Source organism: Myotis brandtii, unplaced genomic scaffold (genome assembly GCF_000412655.1).
Source record: "Myotis brandtii unplaced genomic scaffold, ASM41265v1 scaffold365, whole genome shotgun sequence".
In the NCBI taxonomy this organism is placed as follows: domain Eukaryota; kingdom Metazoa; phylum Chordata; class Mammalia; order Chiroptera; family Vespertilionidae; genus Myotis; species Myotis brandtii.
Genome location: NW_005364031.1, coordinates 3,324,746 through 3,350,335, shown reverse-complemented (window position 1 = coordinate 3,350,335; position 25,590 = coordinate 3,324,746). Strand labels below are relative to the sequence as shown.

Here is a 25,590-nt window from a genome sequence, read left to right as displayed (position 1 = left end):
GGTAGAAACCTGAGTGAGATCAAAAATTTGCATGGAAAATTACGTTGTGACATCATCATAATAGTTATTTATTGAGTGCTTATTCTACACTAGGCACTGTGCTAAGTTCTTCACATGAATTATGTACTGCAATTCACAACCATCTTAGAAGGTCATCTTGTTATCAGGTTTCTCTTTTAGATATGGAAAAATGGGGCTCAGAAAAAAACAAATTTACAAAGGTCATGAAGCTAATCCATGTGGAGAAGAAACCAAGCTGGTTATTTACATGAAGGGCAAGACGTATTGCCTTTTCCAATTTTTGAAGTAGGCCTATGTGATGAACTTAACAATACCTATTCTTGAGAATATAAATTTTATCTTTTAAGAAATGTTGTTTTAAAAATGATTATGTGAAGAGTACTCGTTTTCAAAAAAGGAATTCTCATATATTTTACATCTTTTTTTTTTTTATGTAGAACCCACATTATCTGACCTTTCTTGATGTGTTTTGAAACTGTGAGGAATAGTTTAGCATAATGAGAATGAATACTAAAACTAAAATTATGTAATGTATAATAAACATAAGAGAAATATTTGAAACTAAACTTGAGAGTGGCATAAATGCTAGAGTAAATTGTACCCTGTGTCTAAAAGCTTCCTAACATCAGCTGCTGTTTAAGACCTCTCCTGTTGCAGCCTTTTGTTCATGATTGCATGACCTGAAGGAAATCTTTTAGAAAAATAAAATAATGTTGTTAAAAATAAGCCACGTTTTTTAGTTACTGAAAATAAGTAATGTCAGTTAGCTTTCCCTTATTTAAGTGTTTTAAATCATGGCAACCCCATAACTATACTTAGATATACACTTGAATTAGACTTAAGATTACTGTAATTTTAGTTCTTTTCCAGTGAGGTTACTAAATTCTGCGATTTCATATATAATTCATTTTTTATCTATAGGTTGATCTCTCATATTGAACCTATTAGGGAAATATTGAGTGAGATCCAGAAGGGCCTGATTTCTGGATCAGGAATGGTAGGGGAGGTAGGGCGCCCTTTTAGAACCCATCTTTCCCACTCTTACTGAAGCACCACTGAAAGACTAGGCAGTGATGGCAAACCTATGACACGCATGTCAGAGGTGACACGCAAACTCATTTTTTTGGTTGATTTTTCTTTGTTAAATGGAATTTAAATATATAAAATAAATATCAAAAATATAAGTCTTTGTTTTACTATGGTTGCAAATATCAAAAAATTTCTATATGTGACACGGCACCAGAGTTAAGTTAGGGTTTTTCAAAATGCTGACACGCCGAGCTCAAAAGGTTCACCATCACTGGACTAGGGGGATGTTTGTTTGTATGTGGGGTTTGGGGATGTGGTGATGGTGGGAGAAACGTGTTTTTAAAGCATTTCTTGAAGACAGTTGTATAGGAGTTTTAACAGCTGGATAACTGATTATTGTATTATTGTTAAAACCACCTTTTACAAACATAAAAATAACTAGTATGTCTCCAGACTTGATAATTAATAAGAAAACAAGATCATGAAGCCCAGGAATGTGAAGTGGCTTTGTCCAAATTATATGCCACTGTGGTGGAGTCGATTTGAACACATATCATTTCAGTTAAAATCCAGTTCTCTTTTGCTGTAACACATTAGCTCTTCAATGTAGCCTAATATTTATAAAGTAGAATAAGAATGCAAAAGAGATTTTGAATGTTCTAACTTGACATCTTTTTATTTCTTTTAAATCATTTTGTAATGACATCTTAATTATGGCGATATTCTGATAAAATAGAGTATTTTAATGCTAGATCTCAGCAAAATTCTTAGCATATTCTAACCTGATAATTTAATAAAGGAGAAAACACTGTGTTTGCATAATGGTTTATTTCCTTTTACAGTCTATATTTTAAAACCAAATTTTTTTTAATATATTTTATTGATTTTTTACAGAGAGGAAGGGAGAGAGAGAGAGATAGTTAGAAACATCGATGAGAGAGAAACATCGATCAGCTGCCTCCTGCACATCTCCCACTGGGGATGTGCCCGCAACCCAGGTTCCTGCCCTTAACCGGAATCGAACCTGGGACCTTTCAGTCCGCAGGCCGACGCTCTATCCACTGAGCCAAACCGGTTTCGGCATAAAACCAAAATTTTTAAAAACTTCTCATATATGTTTCCTTTCCACTAAATGCAATCGATGAAAGTTCTAAATTAAACAACACAAGTAAATAACACATATTTAATAATGCCCTGAAATTAATGTTTCTTTTTCATTTTAAAAATCTAATTTCTTTTTCATCACCTGAGCACCTGTTGTCACAAACTTTGTATTGTGCATCATTTCTTTTCTAAACTCTTACAAATTAGTTGTTGGGTAATTTGGCTGGTGCCTCAACAAACTGTAATAAACTCAATTACATCATGTAGTTTTTATCCTCCCTGCCCGCTGTTCATTCTCAATGTGAGAAATCATAGCATATCAGTGACAGGAGGTCTGGCTTTCAGGCAGACTTTTGTAATTATTCCCACTGAGGCACTGTCAATAGGATTAAAATACTGAATCTGGATCTGTCTGTCCCAGATGAGGTCAGCACTTCGAGCAGTGGGAGTACTATTTCTATAAGCTGCGCTTTCCCCTTTGCATTATAGAAGCATGAACATTAATATGACACAAATATTTGAAAGCTCCTATGGAAACAGACTCACTTTGCCTGAATGAAATAAAATGTCCATCTGCAATAAATAAAATAACAGCGTTCATTAGAATCCCTAACTATGTATATATATGTAGATTCTGCAATAATATTAAAGCTCAGAAACTTTCAATTACAGAACAATCCACTTATAGTTTGTAATTAATAAACTTTTTGCAGCTGCATAACTGTGGCCGGAAACATCTGCAAAGCCTCATATTTTACACACAGACACATACACATAATTCCTTCAGAAAAAGTTCAATTGTGCTTAAAATCACAGGTCTGGAAACAGAGTAAGACCTGAGGAAGCTGAATCTAGTTGTATTCAATTAGCTCATGGAAGAAGAATTGAGAGGGTTAGGAAGGAAGGAAACCAGGCCGTTGTCTGGAAAAATGATGTGAATGAAAAATAAGAATAAGATCTATTCAGATATTCACTCAAAACTCACTTTGTATATAATGTATCAAAAATCTCCCCTAAATATAAATTTGGTATTGATAAGAATCTATTTTGTTATTTAATTACTCAGATAAAATGCTACTCCTCAGATAAAAGATAAATTATTATTTATGTGTCTCTAAAATTACCAAATGGGTAAAAAAAATATATTGATTATAGATTTTCCAAATTTTTAAATAATTTATAGTTAATTTATTTTACCTAAATGCAGCTTTATAAAAATAGATGAATATAGAATACACTAGAGGCCTGTTCGTGCACCGGTGTGGTCCCTCAGCCTGGCCTGCGGGGATTGAGCCAAAATTGGCTCTCCAACATCCCCCGAGGGGTCCCGGATTGCGAGAGGGTGGTTCTCAGGTGACACACCCAAGAATCCGGCTCCCTCCTCTCTGGTTCCAGGTGCGTCACCCGAGAACCACAGCTGCCAAGTCTCTACAGCTTGGCAGCTCCTGCGTTGAGCATCTGCCCCTTGGTGGTCATTGTGCGTAATAGCTACTGGTTGGATGGTCAAATGGTTGGACTGTCGCTTAGGCTTTTATATATATAGATGTGTTAGACAAAGTAATATATTATCAACAGATAAAATTTAATAATTTTTCTTTGCTTACTTAAATGTTCAGTTTGAAGTCACATATTAATAGATGTTATTATATGTAACAGCTTTACTGAAATATAATTCATATGCCCATTAAAGTGAACAATTCAGTGTTTTTTGATATAGTCATAGAGTTGTTCAACTGCCACTGCAAATTAATTTTAGAACATTTTCATCACCTCCAAAAGAAACCCTGTACCCATTAATAGTCACTTGCCATTTCTCCTCACTGTTCCAGCCCTTAGCAACCACTAATCTACTTTCTATCTCTATAGATTTGCTTTTTATGAATATTTCACATAAATGGAATTATACTAGTATAATATATGATCTTTTGTGACTAAGTTTCTTCACCTAGCATAATGTTTTCAAGATTCATCCATGTGTAACGTGTCAGTATTTAACTCCTTTTGGTGGCTGAATAATACCTCATTGTGTGTGTTTGTTTGTTTGTTTTTTGGTGGGCATTTGGGTTGTTTATACTTTTTTGGTAATTATTAATAAGTCTGCTATGAATGTTTATATACAAGTTTTTCTGTTGCTATATGTTTTCATTTTTCTTGGGTCTATACCTAGCAGTGGAACTATTGGGTAATATGGTAAATGCTTAACCTTTAAAAGCACTATCAGTTTTTTTCCAAAGTGGCTGCAACACTTTACATTTCTAACAGTAATAAGGGTTCTTATTTCTCCATATTTCAACCAACACTTGTTTTATCTGTCCTTTTTATTATAACCATTGTACTTGGTATAAGTGTGATTTCATTGTGGTTTGGATTTGCATTTCCCTGATGGCTAATGATGTTGAGCATCTTTTTGAGTGTGAATTGGTCATTTGTATATCTTCCATTGAGAAATATCTACTCAGATTATTTGCATTTTTTGATTGGCTTATTAATGAATTTTTATTTTTCTTAAAATTCTAAGTTTTAGATTTCTCAATATCTCATTTTACCCCCTCATCAATTTTATGGTGGAAGTGTTTTGTTATTATGCATTCTTTAGAGACTTTGATAGTCTGAGAAGAAACCTGGAACCTACAGAATGATGATTCTAAAAACCTGGAAATTCTCTTACAATATAGAAATGTCCAAACTCCAGGAATGATTCAGTTACTGTGATAGGCCCAAGGCATTGGTATCTTTCCAGGAATCCCTAATGTGCAGTCATGGAGCATAGATGACTAAGAAAATAGATTATCAGTGCCTTTGTCCAGTATGTCTGAAATTAAAATTGGAACTTAAGATTTCCAAGAAATTGGCCCATTAAAGACCAGAGAATATTTCTTGGCTATAGAACTCTAGAAGTATGTGGATTTTCTGGGATAGGGTCCTTAGAAATATAATAAGATAAAATATCCCCTAGGTTTACCCTGGTAGGTAATAAACCTAAAGAACCAGGGCAATTCTGAGTGTCTGCACCCTCACTCAAAAGGAAGAGATATTCCATTTCACCTAATTGCTTAGCCTAAAGGGTGGACATTTGTCTATGGTTTTTATGGTTGGGCTTTATGATTGTTTATTGAGAACAGGAGAGGCTTTAGACCCGTACCCTGATTGCTCCACAGACTGCCTCCTGGAGGTATATACTCAGAGACCTAGCACCCATTACTTAAACACTGACATCCATTGAAGACAACTATATATAGAATGTGCGCTTGTCAGGAGACTTTAATTGAGAATCAGAGTACAAGGATTCAGTATTAATTCCCTTATACATTTAAATAGCCCTGTGTTGATAGATATTTTGTTGCAGTATTATAACTCTTAAGTAATTTACTTATAAACCCTATTGCCTTTGTGTTCTTAAAGGAACTTAAACTCCAATATTATTTGAACCAATTTCAAATTACATAGTACAACATTATTATTTAAAATAGTTGAAATTAAATATGTTAAATGACATTTCTTTCATTGTAGTAGATACTATAACTGATTTTGAAATATAGTATACTGCAATATAATTTAGTGGATATATTGAAGTAAATAATAAAGTTACTCTCTAGTAAACAGAAATTTCATGTGCTTCCTTGATCCCCCCCCCCTTTTTTTGGGGTATTTTTCCACTTAGAGAACAGACCAAGTGAAACTTGCTTAGTCTATGAAATCTGACAAGATTATGCTTCTTGGCTCTAGAATAATGAATTTTTATGTTATTTTCTTCATTAAGGACCTTAAGGCTGAAAAAAAAATTCAAAAGAATTAATCTGAGGCCTTTGTGGTAACACCGAAAAAGAACTATTACTAAATTAATAGGTAAATTAATTTTTTACAAAAGTAATGAAATATTGAAAACAGTTTTTTACATATTTCCAAATTCATCAATATGATGAAACATTACATAAAGGGGTAGTGAACACACAATACAATATATAGATGATGTATTATAGAACTGTACACCTGAAACCTGTATAATTTTATTAACCAGTGTCACCCCAATAAATTCACTAAAACAGAAAAAATATAAACACACACACAAAAACACAATGTTCAGTTAAAAAGCAAAAAAAAAAAAAGGCAGGAAATTAAAATGGTATGTTTTTTATTATAACTAACTTTACCATAGGCGCATAGTATATTAATTAAAGTTTGCTTTCAGTTCAAATGCTATTGAACAAATTGAGAAATAAAGCAAAGAAAGAAAAGTTTTAAAACCGTGATTGCATGATTCCTAGAAAGTTATTTCTGTATATTTTGTAGTTATGTATGAAGTGAATTTGTCTTTGTTTGAGGTTTCAGAAGTCATTTACCCCTAAAAATGTTTTTATTAGTACTTTTTAGAAAAGCAGCTGCATTTATAGAAGATAAATTGTCTTGATTTCCAGGTAGCCTTTTTGGAGCAGTTTTGAGAACTCATCTGATTCTTCCTATGTGGTTGACTCTCAGATATGTCACTCCACCCCAGTTTCTGTCACTGAGTATTTTACTGAAGTTATTTCATGTAGTGATTTCATCTAAAATTTTAATTTTTAAGAGCATCTGTTACTTTCTTCCCAAACTTTTTAACCACCCAATTGCTCACTGTTATCGTAAAAGACAGCTTATGTTATTGCACATTCTTGACTTAATACCATAGCTCCAAAAATTTTGTACAGTAACCCCCCTTATTTGTTGGGGATACATTCCAAGATATCCAGTGGAGGCCTGTAACATGAATAGTACCTCACACTATACTATGTATATACTATGTTTTATTCCTTTACATACCTACCTATAATAAAACTTAATTTATACATTAGGCACAGTAGATTGACAATAATTAACCTATAATAAAACTAGAGACCTAATGCACGAAATTCGTGCAAGAGTAGGCCTTCCTTCCCCCGGCTGCCGGCACCGGCTTCCCTCTGGCACCAGGACCTGGGCTTTCTTCCGGGCGCCGGCAGGCACCTGGGACCCGGGTTTCCCTCGAAGACACCCGGCTTTGTCCAGAAGGACAGAAGGACGTCTGATCTAAGTAGCATATTACACTTTTATTATTATAGATAGCAATTATAACAATGTACTGTAATAAAAGTTATGTGAATGTGGATTCTCTCAAAGTCCTGTTGTGCTATACTCATCCTCCTTCTTGTGATGTTGTGAGATGATGCAATGATGAGACGAAGTGAGGTGAATGAAGTAGGCAATGTGACATTGGTTAGGCTGCTATTGACCTTTGACAGACAATACATCAGAAGGAGAATCATCTGCTTTGGGTGATTCCGGATCATGGAGCCATGCCAATTGAATGTGGGTAACTGAAACTGCAGAAAGTGAAACCATGAGTGTGTGTGTGTGGAGGGGGATACTTCTTTTTAATAAGTCTAAATTACTAGTTCCATAGAGGTTAAGTAAAATACTCTCCTGTTACAACTCATTATTTTCAATATTAACTGAACTGAAACAAAATATTACTTCAAAGAAAAAATGTTAAGACTTTTATGACCACATTTTCCAATATTGTTTCTGTCATTATCTATTGAATAATAGCCATGCATGTTCTCCATAATTTTGCAGGAATTGTCAGTGACAAAATTCATTATGAAATTAAGAATACCAATTTAATATCTCTTCTGTAGGTATGTTAGAATATTATTTCATAGTTTTCTAAGTTAAAAATAGCTTTAAATTTGTAACGAGGTATAATTAAAGAAATAGGGACACATTGAAAATAAATTTTTAGGGTTGCTAAAGCCCTTGATAGCCATTGAATAAGTGCCAAACTATGGTTCATTCAACAGTCGACACTGGTGGAATAGCATATGGTTGCGTATCAGTAGTCCTGCGTTCTAAATCCAGTTTCAACCTCGACAAATGGACTTATTTGAAGAACTCAGGTTACTTTTGCTTCAAATCTGTTTTCCTATCTGTTAAAGTGGTAACAGAATTTAATGTAAATTTGAAAGTTGAATGATAAGGATTTTACAGTTTTCTACCCTCTATATTCTACAAATCATGTATGTTGAGAGAGAAAAAAATGTAGCTCTTTGTTTGTGAGGAGAACAGGAATAAGCCTTTCGTTAGAAGCTTATATTTTCAATTGGAGCATGGGAATTTGAGGGATTGCACTAAGTAGTTTGCTGCCTAGTAACTCTGGAAGACTTCCCTTGTAGATGTTAAATCATGTTGCCACTGTGTTCTCATCTCCCTGCTTCCTAACCTCCTCTCCTGTAAAATCTAAGTAAATATGCACATGATATCATCAAAGACTCAACATACACCTTTTCCCCCTCCCTTTCCTCCTTCCCTCCCTCTCTTAGTTACTGTCTCTTTTTCTTTTTTAATTCTCTGGGTCTTAATGTTATCAAGCTTCAGGTTGTGAATAAAGCATTGCCTTCTCTATTTTATGGATGGTATATCTGGATGTTGAATTACAAATAATACTTAGAGCAAGAAACAGTGAATACTTAAAGAAAGGCTGAGAAATTCATGCTCAGTTCTTTAACCTAGCAGTTCACCATTCTTTTATGTGGCAAGATCTTATCTTTATAAACATTTTAAGTGTTATATTTTTTATATTTTTTATAATCAATTTCATTGTTCTCTTGATGCCTTAGATTTATAGTAATTGCTACTGAGAACATGTGAAGGTACGTTAAGCTTCTTTGCTTAATACGTTAGGTGTGTTTTCCTCTTGTATGAATTGAGGAAGCCAACCAAAGGCCGACTGGCTTTTGAGCTCAGTAGTGTATGGTATATTTACAAAGAGTTGATTGTAGTGCTGTTTCTGTATCTAACACTTATCTATCACAATATAACAGATCTTTAAATTAACTTTCTAAGTTATCTAAATTACCCATCTTCTTCATGTAAAACAGGCTTATTTTCTTGAAACTCAGAAGGTGATTTTGAACTCTCAAATGTATCAAAATCACGAGTTAAAAAATCAGCATGTGAACAAAAATAGAGAATGATTCACCTTTTTCTTTTTTTTTTCTTTTTTCTGGAGAATATACCTTCTTTATAAAACAAGATTGTTTTTCCCACCAAAAAGTGAAAATGTGATTCAGTTACTGAATAATGCCCAAGTTAAGAACATTAAATAAACTTAAATGTAAATTTAGGTTAAATATTAACTAATCTTTATAGATATAATTTACTAATTTTTATTAAATTTGAAGGTCACTAAAATGTAAATAGATATTCATTTAAAAATATGAAGGATACATTGAATTAATTTAATATGTTCAATATATAATACTATCTGTTAATAAAAAATGTTGAGATAATATAATTTTAGTTTGCTAAATTTTAATTGAAAATAAATATAGAAGATATCCAGTGATAGTAAATGGTTCAAGGTTGATTGATTTAATAATAAATAGGATGTAAGTGGGTAAAAACAACTTCAGTAGGAGGTGATAGCGATGTTTTCTGTACTATCTACTCATTGCTGAGAGCATTTGCTGTGTTAGTGTGACTATACCCTAAGCTTCTCTCAGCAGGGGAGAAACAATCCTCAGTCTGTTTATAGTTGATGGCTTTCTCCTTAATTCTGGTGGAATAGGTGTCTCCTATTTATGAGATTTCATTATTATTAATAACAAGGGAATTCACTTATTGGAAAGCAATCTGCTTTATAAGTTAAACTAGAGGCCAGGTGCATGAAATTTGTGCACTTGGGAGGGGGGGTCCTGTCACAGTGTGGGAGCCCCGCGATCGATCGCCCCAAAGAGGTAGGCCCTGCCCACCCATCCGGGGCTCCTCAATGGATTGCCCCAAAGAGGTGGAGCTGGGAGGTGGAACCCCCAGGACCCCCAGGCAGGCCTCGCCACATGGAGGCAGGACCCCCAGGCAGGCCTTGCTGCATGGAGCCGGGAGGAGGCGGGACCCCCAGGCAGGCCTTGCTGCATGGAGGCGGGACCCCCAGGCGGGCTCCATGTTGCACATGCAGCGTCAAGCTCAGCCCCGCCCACCTGTGCTTGCCTGCTGTGCATGCAGCCATCTTGTGAAGGCGTGGTGATCACTTAGGCTTTTATTAGTAAGGATTGGTTGAAATTATATTTTGAAGTTTTCTGAAAATTGGAAGGGAATATATTTCTATCATTTTCAGATGAAAAAATTTACACCATTGTTTCTAGTGGATGATTAAACTTATTTTTTATATTTTTCATTATAAATCAAATTAACACAAAATGTTAATTTACAGATATATTTTTAAAAATATATTTTTAATGATTTCAGAGAGGAAGGGAGAGGGAGAGAGAAATAGAAACATCAATGATGGGAGAGAATCATTGATTGGCTGCCTCCTGCACACCCCCTACTGGGGATCGAGCCTTGCAAACCAGGCATGTGCTCTTGACAGGAATCAAACCAGGGATCCCTCAGTCTGTGGGCCGACACTCTATCCACTGAGCCAAACTGGCTATATTTGATGAAGATAACATAAGTTTTTATGTGTATTAATGCAGTTTAACAAACAAGTTAATTCTATTGAAATCAACATTACCCTTAATTAACTATTTTAATATTTTGTCTAAAATAAATTATGCTTATGTTTAGTTTTTGGCTCTTGACTTTGAACTGATGCCAACTATAGGTACAAGTTTGCTGTATCATTTCATTTTTATATTTTGTCTTAAAATGTAGTATCATAAAATATGGTTTTTGATATATACTAACATAAAAGGTTATCATAAACAGCTTGTTTTTCACAAATCATATTTCATACTTTATTCTTTGCAAAATATTACTGAACTTGAAAAAAGGTCTACTTGCTCTCATACTTCTATTTTCACTTTCTTTTGCATACCCAGCCTGTGGCCGTGGGTTCTACAAATCTTCCTCTCAAGATCTGCAGTGCTCTCGTTGCCCAACTCACAGTTTTTCTGATAAAGAAGGTTCCTCAAGATGTGAATGTGAAGATGGGTATTATAGGGCTCCATCTGACCCACCATATGTTGCGTGCACAAGTAAGTTCCTAATAGTAAAGTTACAAAAGGACTTTCAGATCCCTTCCTGTCATTGAGATAGGCATAGAATTTGTGAATACACTCACAAATCTTTATTATTATTAAATATTTAAAATTTGTTCATACACCTGTAAGGCTAAACAATAATGTAAAATACACCTTACTTCAACTTCAATGTAATTTGTATGTTTTCAAAATCAAGATGCATTTTAATAATATTTTTCACATCTAGTTATAGGAATCATAAAATATAAAAAGTTATTTATTTGAGTTTCACATGTGTATGAAATGCGATTAAAAAGTAATGGTTTGCAAATTAAAATTCCATCACTAAATAGAGCAAATCTCACATCTTGGTGCTTCAATTAATGAGTGCTTGAGAGACCCAAATCCAAACCAAATTCCAGACAGTCCTATAAATCATTCTTGAGCGCATTAAAAATGAATAGATGTATTCTCCATCACATGCTTAAAAAGAAAACTATTTTTAAACTTCACAACTGTTTTTTTTAAGTGCATTAACTGTTCTTTTTTAATTGCTTGGAAGCAAAGTAGCTAAAGACCGTGGCAAAAGTACAAAGACAGTTGTTATCCTGTTTTCATTTTGACATATTAAATGGAAAATAAATAAAGCCTCTTGCCAAGCGAATTCAAGGAGGCTTTTATATGGCTTCTCTAGGAAAGGTAATGAAATGTTTATGTGAAAGAAAGCATTGCAATGAGTTTTCTGTATGGTAATTGAGCCACCAGCTTAATGCCCCACATGGACCTTTGGTGCATTTTGTTTGCTTTTTTTCCCTATTTTTGTTTATTTGTTTATTTATTTTTGGTTTCCGAAGGGCCTCCATCTGCACCACAGAACCTCATTTTCAACATCAATCAAACCACAGTAAGTTTGGAATGGAGTCCTCCTGCAGACAACGGGGGAAGAAACGATGTGACCTACAGAATACTGTGTAAGCGGTGCAGCTGGGAGCAGGGCGAGTGTGTTCCTTGTGGGAGTAACATTGGATACATGCCCCAGCAGACTGGATTAGAGGATAACTATGTCACCGTCATGGACCTGCTGGCCCACGCTAATTATACTTTTGAAGTTGAAGCCGTAAATGGAGTTTCTGACTTAAGCCGATCCCAGAGGCTCTTTGCAGCTGTCAGTATCACCACTGGTCAAGCAGGTATGGTTTTTTGTTTGCCTTTACTAAGTGAATAATGTCCCTACATAAGTGAGGTGTCTCACTTGAATATTTCCTTAACTTGGCTACACAGAACTCAATTATTCCAGCTTGTTGATTATTCACACCTCTAGCTTGTCTTTGTTATTTCTCCTGTTGCCTGTTAAACCATTACTAGACTCATTAACATCTCCTCCAGAGATCTGGCAGGAGAAATAAAAGGGATAAATTGTAAACCAGTTAAGACTGCTCTTAGACTAGAAAGTCTGCTGAAAGATCTAGAGGAGGAGAGTGGATATATTGGATAAAATGAAATGCAGAATATTACTTGCATTTTTACCTTCTTGTGTGATATGTGCTCATGGTCAAAATCTACCTGAGAATTAAGGATAATGGAAGAGTTGGCTGCACTGCCTCACATAGTGTTAATCAGTATTTTACCAGATAGAATGCGTTATTTACATCATGTGACAAGTCTGAATTAAATTTTGCATAAGGGAATTTTAAGTTCATCAGATTTGTGATGATATAATGTTTACAATATTGAATTTCATACTGGGGAGGTCTCATGACAATTTCAGAAGAAATTAATTAGGATATATAATAACCACGACTATGAACTTATAGTTGATTTGGCCTAAAAGCAGTTTTCACTTATTTTCTTACTTGCATTTGAGATGCCCTATTCAGTCATTCTTCGCGTTGCTAAGTATGTTTTGGAAAGTACAAATTGGGAAGGAAGTTTCATGAATTGGAGATTTTCTAAACCTTCAGAAAAATAGTATTACTGAAGAAAGTTTCAGAAATTGAGGGCTTTCTCAAGCTTTTGAAAATTCTTGCTGCTGAAGGAAGATGCTATGTATAGATGTAGCCAAGTGTTATGTCATCGTCATTAATAAAACTGTACCTACGCTGGAGCTCTGAGTTGTGTGAGCATCATAATAAGCTTATAACAAGGTCTTCTTGATCTTTGGCTAACTGTCAAAAACCAGTATTAGCCCAAATTCCTGGACATAAACTAATCTATTCTTCATTTCTATGCCAATTTTAGCAAAGTTACCTATTTAAATGATATCTGCAGAATGAAAGCTATGCATATGGCTTCTGCTTACCATTCTGAACAGATTAGTAGGTTCTTATTCTAAAGGTTTCTCTTTGATATTTAAAAGGCTATTGCAAATCATATCTCCCCTGTACAATCAGAAGTCTGGAGGTAAAATAACCTAGAGACTTTTAAATCTTCAAACATTAGACAAAAGCAATAACTGATATTTGGATTGATGTATTTTATTTACCTTATTCTATTTACTAGTCTTAAAATGCTTGTTGTTGTTACATATTTTTGTTTGTGTCGCTTTATTTTGAAATTTGTCATCATAACTCTACAGTGAGTGTGTTTGAGACACTTTAGGTTGTCCTAGCCAGTTTAGATCAGTGGATAGAGTGTTGACTCACAGATTGAATGGTCTTGGGTTCGATTCCAGCCAAGGGCACATACCTCATTTGCAGGCCTGATCCCTGGCCCTGGCCCTGGTTGGGGTGAATGATAGAGGCAACCAATCAATGTGTCTCTCTCACATTGATGTTTCTCTCTGTCTCTACCCCTCTCTCTAAAAATCAATGGGAAAATATCCTAGGGTGAGGCTTAACAACAAAAATCTTTAGATTTATGATTGTGACTCTGGCACTATATTTGGAATCATTAATAGGACTCTGAGGTCTACTGAGCTAGAATAAGTGCTGCATTCCTGCTGATATCAAATATGTAAAGGAACATTTTAAATTATTTTTTAACACAACATACAGATGCTGAACTTATACCCCAATTAGATTTTTTTTCTCTTTAAATGTCAGTGTTTAATTTTTCAAATTTATACTACACCAGCTAAGTGGGTCATAGATTTTTCATAAATTTTCAAATCAAATATCTCACAGTAGTAAAGTGGCTTTAGGCATTGATTCTCTTCTGGTTAAAAGCAAACTAGATTTATTTGTTTTGGGGGGAGGAGGTACTTTAAATGTGCAAAAATTAGATTGCGATGGTTGCACAATTCTGTAAATATCCTAAAAATATTGAATTGTGGGGGGAGGAGGTACTTTAAATGTGCAAAAATTAGATTGTGATGGTTGCACAATTCTGTAAACATCCTAAAAATATTGAATTGTGTACTTAAAATCAGTGAATTTTATGGTATATAAATTATATACCATTAAGGCTCTTAAACTGTTTATGAAGAATGAAGTTAAAAAGCAAACTAGGTTTGCACTTTTATATTGAAATATTAATGCACAGTTGTCTAGTCTCTACTGTATCTCAAATACTAAAAACCTGTGAATTTTCACTGTTACACTATTAGCTTTTTTCTACTTTAAAAAAAGTCTTTATATATGACAGCAAGCTGTGGGGACTCTGAGGTCTACTGAGCTAGAATAAGTGCTGCATTCCTGCTGATATCAAATATGTAAAGGAACATTTTAAATTATTTTTTAACACAACATACAGATGCTGAACTTATACCCCAATTAGATTTTTTTTCTCTTTAAATGTCAGTGTTTAATTTTTCAAATTTATACTACACCAGCTAAGTGGGTCATAGATTTTTCATAAATTTTCAAATCAAATATCTCACAGTAGTAAAGTGGCTTTAGGCATTGATTCTCTTCTGGTTAAAAGCAAACTAGATTTATTTGTTTTGGGGGGAGGAGGTACTTTAAATGTGCAAAAATTAGATTGCGATGGTTGCACAATTCTGTAAATATCCTAAAAATATTGAATTGTGTACTTAAAATGAGTGAATTTTATGGTATATAAATTATATACCATTAAAGCTCTTAAACTGTTTATGGAGAATGAAGTTAAAAAGCAAACTAGGTTTGCATTTTTATATTGAAATATTAGTGCACAATTGTCTAGTCTCTACTATATCTCAAATACTAAAAACCTGTGAATTTTCACTGTTACACTATTAGCTTTTTTCTACTTTAAAAAAAGTCTTTATATATGACAGCAAGCTGTGGCAATTTTAAAAGTTTTAAATTATCTTTTAATAGAGCAAATGTAGAATATGTGAGTGACTATTGTCCTATTCCATTTGTATACCCACATTCCCTCACCTGCATCACCAATATTTGTGCTATCTTTAAAGGGGGAATTTGAAACTTGGTTCATGTTCATGAGTATCATGGAAAACTGCAGTGATCCTTGAAGTTCTCTTCCATTAACCACACAGCCTCACTTCCCACCTAGTATATGCTGCAGTCACTTCAATAATGAATTTAAACCTCGATCTCTGGTTTAAATCCACTGATGCCTCGTGTAAGAAAAATAATCTGGTCTGGCCAGCATGGCTCAGTGGTTGGACGTCTATCTATGAACCAGGAGATCACAGTTCGATTCCAGGTCAGGCACATGCCAGGGTTGCAGGCTCGATCCCCGGTCGGAGGGCGTGCAAGGGAAGCTTATCAATGATTCTCTCTCATCACATGTTTCTGTATCTCTCTTCCTCTTCCTTCCTCTCTGAAATCAATAAAAATATATTTAAAAAAATAATCTGCATGTGAGGGGGCAAGAATACAGAGTAAGAATGGCATATAATCAGCCAGGGTTTGAAAGGCAATGTGTGCTCTTTGTAATTCCTTTTCTATTATGATGGAGCAGGGAGCTCAAGACCCTCCGTACCAACATTTGTGGAAATGGAAATACATTGTCTTTTGTTCAGGATAGTGGTAGAGTTATTGGTGTTCAAGGAATGGTGCTCCAGGCCCGGTTCTGCCTGAGTACACAGGAGGTATGTGCTCATGGATGAACCACTAAAGTTTTTTATACATAAAATGGGGATAAAAATGATAGCTAGCTTCCTGTATTATCTTGTTAAATGAGATGATATTAGAGAAAACTTAAAAAAATCTATTACAAACATGATATTTCAGTGAGTAGCAAGATGAATACTTATTAGTCTCTTTTTAGGTAAAGCTTTGTGAACATGTCAAGGCAAAACATTCTAAAGTCTTTATTGCAATGAGGGGGGAAATAATGGAGGCTCAGAATTGTCAATGATGTGTCACAAATTTGGGGGATGGAGAAATCAATTTTATTTGGCCTGTAAAAAATGTGACTCTTAGCCAGTCACAAATTATCTTAAGACTAGTCTAAAGTTATCTTAAGACCAATAATTTACTGGTCTAAATTATTAGTTAGATCAATTATTATTTAGACTAATAATTAGCTTTAAGATGAGAACTCTAGTGAGAGCATAATCTATGATATTCATATTTAGATAATTTTTGTATTTCCTTATAAGGAACATATGACTTACATAATCTGGCTGAAATATATTCTTTTTATTATTGATTTTTTAAGAATAATATTTGTCTATTAAGAGTGAAGTAACATGGATCAAACTCATATATATTGGAGATATTTTTAGAATATATAAGTGGAGGGGAAAGCATATACATTTGATTTATGGCATTATGATGCTCAATCTTCTTTACATGGGAAGGCTCTCTTGAGAAAATATGGTCTTAATCTATAATAAAAAAAGCATAATATGCTAATTAGACTGGACAGCTGAATGACCTTCTGGATGTCATCCGGACATCCTTCTGGACAAAGCCGTGGTGGCGGGGGCCGAGGCAGAGGCAGTTAGGGGTGATGAGGCAGGCAGGCGAGCAGTTAGGGGTGAACAGGCAGGCAGGCAGAGCGGTTAGGGGCGATCAGGCAGGCAGGCAAGCAGTTAGGGGCAATGAGGCAGGCAGACAGAGGGGTTAGGGGCTATGAGGCAGGCAGGTAGAATGGTTAGAGGTGATCAGGCAGGCAGGCAAGCGGTTAGGGGTGATCAGGCAGGCAGGCGAGCAGTTAGGGCGATCAGGCAGGCAGAGTAGTTAGGGGTGATCAGGTAGGCAGGCAAGCATTTAGGGGTTATCAGGCAGGCAGAGTGGTTAGGGGCAATCAGGCAGACAGGCGAGCAGTTAGGGGTGATGAGGCAGGCAGACAAAGGGGTTGGGGCGATGAGGCAGGCAGGTAGAAGGTTAGGGGCGATCAGGCAGGCAGGCAGAGTGGTTAGGGGCAATGAGGCAGGCAGGCAGAGTGGTTAGGGGCGATCAGGCAGGCAGGCAGGCGAGTGGTTAGGAGCCAGTGGTCCTGGATGGCGGGAGGGTACAGGCCGGGCTGAGCTCCCCTCCCCCCGCATGAATTTCGTGCACCAGGCCTCTAGTAATTACATAAGTGTTCTTAAGAGCTGACTATTTAAATGCTACTTTTAAAGTATTCATCCAGCTGTACTGACCAGGTGTGTCAAGCACTGTGGAGAATGCTAGGACAGAAGGTAAAGAATGGTCCCATCCTTATGAGGAGCCCATAATGTAGTAGGATATGTATTTCACAACTCAAGATAGTGCACTTGAATGTAAAGTGATGCGTGCTGTAAAAATATTAGGAACAACATACAGAAACCCTGAAGAAGGACTGCCTATTTGGCAGGGAGAGGGGGGAGGAATGTCCTCACAGAAAATATGCCAGTCATCCTACAACTTCAGAATGGATATAAATTTGCCAGAAGGAGAAGAAATAAGTTATATTCTAGGCCCTCAAGAGGAGCTCCCCCTTTAAAACATTATAATTCCCACTATGTTCCATCCATAGACCAATAGGATTAACATAAAAATGGTCTGCAGAAGTATGAAAGTTAATAAAAACAGGCCACCCTAAAATTCTGTAATACCTCCATTCACTGTGGGATCATTTAAACAATTAGACAATGTAACTTTGTTAGCAAAACAACAAAAAATTATAAAATGTGGTCTTTCCCCCAAAGAGATTTAATAAGGGATGTAGTAATTATTCTTGTAGTTCTCCTACGTAATGGAGAAACTTGGGGCAGAAGACCGGTAAGATTCTATCCTTTGTCCATAATTAAACAGACAAAGTCATCATACATTAGAAAATAGACATTGTGCATTGTTGACTGCCAGTTATTGATAGTTGAGTAGTGTGTGTACAGATAATGTAATTTTTAGTGCGATTGATAGCATTGGGAAGCAAATAAGGATGAAAACCGTCATCTCTTGAAAGAGGATCTAATTTCCCAGGTTGGCTCCCCAGGAGTATAGTGTGTAGGAGTTGTATTCTAGGGTGTGCACATGCGATCAGCACCATCGGAAGAGGGGGAGGGGTATTACTGAGCAGAGAAGATGAGCTATGATGCAGGCTCATTGTAATCCTCAGCCTACACCACAGGGAGCTCTGCACCTTTACTGCATCTTCAGATTGTCCAGAGTTGAGGAGAGCGTGGCAGACTTTTATACCTCTCTGATAGGCAGATATGGCTGCAGGCTACCCTAGTAAGGAACAAATTGTCATTTTCCAGACAAAGGGTTTCTAAAGAGGGTGCAGGGCACTGGGCTCTGCTTTCTGCCAGCTGTCTCAGAAGCTGGGCAAATAAGTCTTTCAGCCCTTCACCAGGGGGGATGTGGGCAGCCCCTCACAGCATCCATTACAGGTAGTTAAATCATGCACAAGAAGGAGAGGGCAACGTTCCGTGTGTTTAGAGAATAGCGGTGTAAACTAGTGAATAAAAATTTGTAGGAAAGGAGAATAGGAAACTTTATTTTTAGGAAAATACACCTCTCTGATAGACAAGGGGAGAATCTTGTTGGTTTTGAACAGGCAAGTGACATAACTGGCCAAGCTAAAGTTTTAAACTTTCTATATCTTCCACATAATATTTGATGTAATACATATAGTAGTTTCTTATATGTAGACTGATAGGTATGTATTTATCTATACCTATGTATTTATGCAGAAGACATTTTCTGAAAATGTGAGAAAATATCAGCAAATCTGCCATTGTGGTGTAAGGAAACATTTCAATTTTCTGCCAAGATATCTTACAAAGTTTCTCTCTCTCAAGAAATGTATTTTCCTTATCACCAATTGTGTGTACATGGATGAATGGTTCAGATAGCCCTTATACACACATTATATCATTAAAATTTTCAGGTAAATTGATACATTTGGTAAGATAAGTATTAATAACATTTGCAGGTAAAATGCTGAAGTTTACAGTGTATGACTTAGAAAGGTCACATGGTAAATATATAGTGGTGACCTTGATTATTGCAATCAAGTACACTTTACCTTAGAATTATTGTTATATAATCTTATCATGGTCTGCTAGCCTAAAGAATTTAGCTTGAATTTAGCTCTATAACTCTTTATATGGGAATTTGCAGATTGATTTAATAGCCTGGAGATAAATTACTGTTCAATGAAAAGGAGACCTAATAAGAAGTGTTATTTCCTGAGGATATTAATAACAAAAGTAATCTATGGTAGAGAACATTGGTAACTATAGTATTTGCCTTTTGGCTACGATTTTATTGTCCTTCAAGAAACTATAAAAATAACCCTGCATGTCTTAATTTCCCTTATGTTTTCAAGTACCCAGATCTTATTTCACTGTCAAAATTAAGATTTGCTTCAGTATTCCCTTTACTTAGATTTCTGTAATGTTTATAGAAAGTGTCGAATGAAATATAAGTGTAGGGTTATATGATATAACATACATAGTCAAAATTACTTGAAAAAAAAGACAGTGCCAGAAGTCATTTCCTGTATTTGTCAGAGTATCTTACACATATTTATTAATGTAACTCAACCATGACTATTTTTCTCATAAATTAACTCAGATCATTTTTTTCAATGACTTAAAATAGTAGTTCAAGTTATAAGTAAAATAAATTAATTCCATTTAAGTTTATATATTTTTATTTTTCCCAAGAATATATACTAGTAAGCTTGATTTCTACTTTAAGGGAACCTGATGTTAAGCAAAAAGTATTTTCTTGTTTGAGAGCATTTACTGATTATATGGAACAATATTAATGCAACAGCCTCTGGAAAATGAAACAAGATATAAGTGCAAGAAAAGCCACCACCACCACCAACAAAAATGTTATAGAAATAGTTTTAATGTTGTTAAAACACGTACATACTCACACTTATACAGTCTGCAACAGAAAGATCAGCTGAATGAGATTCCTTTAACAGTAAACCATTCAAAATATGCATGTCTATTTGTTTCTACTTATTTTATAAACCTGCTTTATCTGAAAGGCAGAGCAAATTCAGTCATGCTAATTCATGCCATAGGATAGGACATGCTATTTTAGAAATTTACATGCTTTGCTTAACACATTGTTTTAGATTCTTTTAGTGAAGTTTAATTCTTTAATATTTAAGTATTTTTGTGACACCATTAATTTAAGATTATACATGTAGGTACATTTATAGTTTTTCTTTAGTGGGCATCAATAATTAAAATATATAATGGTAAATTTTGGGATACTCTTTTGATAAACTTTTTTATTATGGGAAATGCAACCATGTTGGCATGAATACTGACAGCTACAATTTATTGAGTGCTTATTATGGGCTGGTAACTTTACATGTAAAGACCCATATGCCTACACAGTATCTTTACATCTCAAACTTACTATGTAAATTCAGGAGAAAATTAAGTCTTTGTGTGATACTGTCTTATAGTAAGTATTTCATGCATTTTGTTTTAATCCTCACCCAAGGACATATTTTTGATGATTTTTAGTGAAAGAGGAAGAGGGAGTGGGACGGAGGGGCGGGAAGAGGAGAGGAATTGAGAGACAAAGAACTCTGATGTGAGAGATAAACATTGATCGTTTGCTTCCTATACATGCCTCGACCGGGTATGTGCCCTGACAGGGAATCGAATCTGCAACATTTTTGGTTTATCAGATGACGTTCTAACCAACTGAGCTATCTGGCCAGAGCTCCTGCATTTTCTTATAACATTCTTCACATTTTATCTGGGAAATGTTTGTCTTTTCTGTTAGACTTCACTTTGTAAGAAAACAGTGGTATCTTAGTCAGTCTTATTCAATAGCCCCTGTAACATATTGGGCTCAGAATACATGCTTAATAAATCTGTTGAACAAATTCATAAATTCTTTTTTTTTCTCATTAATTTTCAGAGAGGAAGGGAGAGGGAAAGATAGAAACATCAATGATGAGAGAGAATCATTGATCGGCCACCTCCCAGACGCCCCCTACTGGGGATCGAACCTGCAACCTAAGCATGTGCCCTTGACCTAAATCGAACGCTTCAGCCAGCAAGCTGATGCTCTACCCACTGAACAAAACTGGCTAGGGTAACTCATAAACTCTTTATATAGTACTCTAATATGAAAAGAGACATTATAAGATCATCAAGATAAATATTTAAAGGGTTACTTTAATTCATATTTATAATTTTATTTAAATTAGGCAATGGATACATAGGATAATGATTTCACCTATAAAAATTTTGTGATTTGGTCTTGAAACTATAGATATTTTTAAAATCTTAAAATGAGTTTTTCAATCTCTACTTGGTATTTAAGTAGAGATTTAGGACAAAAGCTTAAGTAATCTATTATAAAATATTAAGATACAAATAACCTTTAATTTTAAAAACTTAAATAGCTGTTCATATTTTGAAAATCTGAAAATAGAATTAATGTCTGTCTTTTTATGACATTAAATGTAGTAGAAGCATGAATGGAAACTAAGATTTGAGATTTTTTTATTAGGGCTTAGGACTACTGTTTTAAGCACATGGTACCTGCTTTTCATATATTATGTTAATATTTTTTGTTTAGTAGTTTTTGACTGCTTCAGACTATAGCATGTAGCTGTTCTGTGATTGTTCTTAATTAAAATATATAGAAATAAATGCCCCTAAACAACCTATGTTCTCAGCCCCACACCTTCATCTGCATCTTACCTCCATATTCTTCAATCCCAGAATCTATCAGATCCACCCTTTTCTGTTTCTGTGAATATGTGTAATGAACTACTTTTGCTTATGTTGGGGTTAGGGTGAGAAGTTGATCTGCATGCTGTTTAATGAAGGACTGTAGACATTTGAAAGAAACCTAGAATAAGGTGTTTTATGTAGCCTGTCATTACAATTGAATACATCTTAATCTTTTCTTAAATTTTTTATCTCAGCATTGCTATTTTGTGGATAATGATATTTAAGATCTGGGAAGAAAGAGCTAATTTGTTCATTAGCTTGGTTTTAATACTGCTGTAAACTGAATTGTGCCCCCCCCACCACAAATTCTTATGCTAAAACCCTATCCCCCAATGTGACTGTATTTGAAGATAGAGACCATAAGGAGATAATTAAGGTAAAATAAGTTTTTTTGGGTTGAGGCCCTTTTCCTAGAGCAGTGATGGAGAACCTATGACATGCATGTCAGAGGTGACACGCAAACTCGTTTTTTTTATTGATTTTTCTTTGTTAAATGGCATTTAAATATATAAAATAAATATCAAAAATATAAGTCTTTGTTTTACTATGGTTGCAAATATCAAAACATTTCTATATGTGACACGGCACCAGAGTTAAGTTAGGGTTTTTAAAATGCTGACACGCCGAGCTCAAAAGGTTCGCCATCACTGTTCTAGAGGGTTAGCGTCCATATAAGAAGAGACCCTAGAGAACTCACACTCTCTCCCTGTGCCCTTACCCCATGGAAAGGTCATGTGGGCACACAATCAGAACATGGCCATCTACAAGCCAGAAAGCCTTCATCAGAAACCGAACCCTGCTGGACCCTGAGCTGGGAATTCCAGCCTCCAGACTGTAAGAAAATAAATTTCTGTTTCTTAAGACACCCAATGTGTAGTATTTTGTTATAGCAACCTAAGCAGAATAACACAAACACCCATCCCTGAAATAGTTTAATTTAGTTCTGTACTATTATTTTGAAGGAAAGTATTCATTTTCAATATTCATGGGGATAAATAAGGTGTGTACACTTTCATGGATGGGCCAAGGAGAGAGAATTTTAGAAATTATATACATTCCTATAATTTTTCCACCTCAGAATAATGCTGAACTTATTTTAGGACAATGCCTTAGCAAGTGACAGAAAGACCAATAGTAATACATTTCTTTTCATATCCAAGACACCTTTTTAACATAAGAGCCAATTCATTATCTAATAAGTTATATGATGTGCTATATTGATGGTAGTAGAACATTTGATACAAAATAAGTTATGAGTTTTGTCCCTGAGTTTTTAAGCTTCAGCAAGTTTGTCATATTCTTGGCAATGTTAAACTAGAAATGTCTATGTGATTAAGAAGTGAATGCTGTTTCAGGATTTTCTAGTGAAGATGTTTTTACAACTCGATATTTTGGAGATTTAAATTTGTAACTTGTTAAATTTAAACTTCCCCTAAATAGGCTCTTCAAAAAATATATGACTGTCCATTAGGATCATTATCCTGGAATAGTCTGTAATGATGGAATTATGCAAAGTAATTCTTATTATGTGTGTTGTCCTTAATAGGAGATCCTTCATTTTGCTGTCAGTTTATCAAGTAGAGATTGCCTCAAATTAAAAATGCATATAAATAATGTATATAAACTATAGAATATTATTTATAAAGAAATAGCCACTTTACTTTTAAAGTCAAGAAGTTTGTTCAATTAAGATATAGAAAAGCTATAACTGAAATGTGACTAACCAGACCACCTACCCCTTACTTTTAGGGCAAATATATACAAAACACGTTAATAGCATGGACTTAAGTAAAATATGCAATTTTTTTTCAGTGTACAACCATGGGTCAATATATATTGAATTCAGTCTCTCTTTCTAGAGGTTTTAAAACTTAAATAATCAGACAGCAAAATATATGTAATAAGATATAGCATTACTACACTAAGAATACACACTGACTCATTTGTGAAATATTTTTAATACAGATTGCATCAAGAGGTGATTTTTTTCCTGAGTTGTGAAAAACTGGTTACTTAATTTACTTGGTGTTGTTTCACAGTACAAAAAGGTTTTATCTGTGAGTTGGTTGCTTAGTTCCCATAGAACAAACTATTGTAACCATTTCCCCAAAAGTGTTATTAAAGGAATAGCATTGGTTTTTTTTAAACAGACACATTTTCAGAAAAAATTCATTTAATAGTCAGAAATCAATAAGTTGCATTTCAGAGAATGAAAAGCTAGTGGATGGTGATTTCATACATTATTTGTATATAAACGAGTACACATGTGAATTTATGATAATGATAATGATGACAGAGGTGATGATAATAAAAACTTGGGGTCATAAATTTGAAGTACATATTTAGCTTCCCTAGTCCTATTTCCTACACATTGCTATACCTCATGATATATATACCATTTCAAGCCCTGGATAAACTGAGGGACATAATTTTGAGAAGGTAGGAGATAGTCTTTAAATTGACAAACATTTATTTGTTGTTCTGTTTTCAGTACCAGAGTTAAGAGAGAGTAAATGTTGATTATTTTTTTCCTTGCTTCATTGGTGAATTAATTGAAGCAAATTTGATTCAGACAAGCATTCTGGTAGAATAATGCAGAGCCATCCACGAAAACATTTGTACTAATCAAACAATGCAGTAAATTAGAGCTACAAGGAAAAGACATTGATCCAAAAGGATCATTAACAGTCTTAACCAACTGAACTAAGTACGGTAATAGTGGAAAGGAGGGACCACTATCAAGACTTTGCTTTTCATATGTATTCCTACTGCAAAAGTCTGATTGCTACTTGTTTCCATTTCAACTGTTTTATGACTTGGAGTCCCTTTGTACTATTATAAGCAAGCAAGAAAGGATCAGTTAAGTGTTAAAAACCCAGGAAAAATTATCCATATTTCCTGCACTCCATTTACAAAGAGGTTAGTCACAAAGAGAGGGGTAATTGGTGCAACCCAACAAAGTTAATCAGGGACAAGGCAGGATGGATGATGTATGTTCTGTGATAAAGTGCTTGGTGGGATGTATACACAGGCCTGTGGCTGCTTGCCTTGTTTAAGACACGAGGCTAGAGACGGAGACTTGAGGAACAGCAGAGCTTTAGTGCTCCACAGTTCTTAACTGTCTGTAGCATGTGGACATCAGATAAGTAGTGTCCAGATGTTTAATGATACTTGATCATGAATTTCAGCATGTGGAAAAATACAAATCATTGACTGGGCATAGAATTCATACTGGCAATCATATATGATAATACATTGCAAAGATACTTGGTTAAGCCTTTTCATCATTGAAGTTTATTTAAGTTGTGATAATACTCTTAAACTGAACACCTTTACTGTCTGTTACATCAGGCTATATCATGTGATCTGATGCATTTCTGTGCATAGGTGTGTATATAGACATTTATTACTATACTAGAGGCCCAGTGCACAAAAATTTGTGCA

At 34.9% G+C, this 25,590-nt stretch overlaps 1 protein-coding gene across 5 annotated transcripts in view; it reads left to right on the top strand.

Annotated features, from left to right (window-relative positions):
- Positions 1–25,590, top strand: part of EPHA7 (EPH receptor A7) — a 181,653-nt gene that overhangs the window by 47,671 nt on the left and 108,392 nt on the right. For all 5 annotated transcript variants that reach the window (XM_005872100.2, XM_005872099.2, XM_005872101.2 and 2 more), the window contains exons 4-5: positions 10,986–11,141; positions 11,981–12,316. In XM_005872100.2, coding sequence (XP_005872162.1) covers positions 10,986–11,141; positions 11,981–12,316 — 492 coding nt within the window. The remainder of the gene's footprint in view (positions 1–10,985; positions 11,142–11,980; positions 12,317–25,590) is intronic.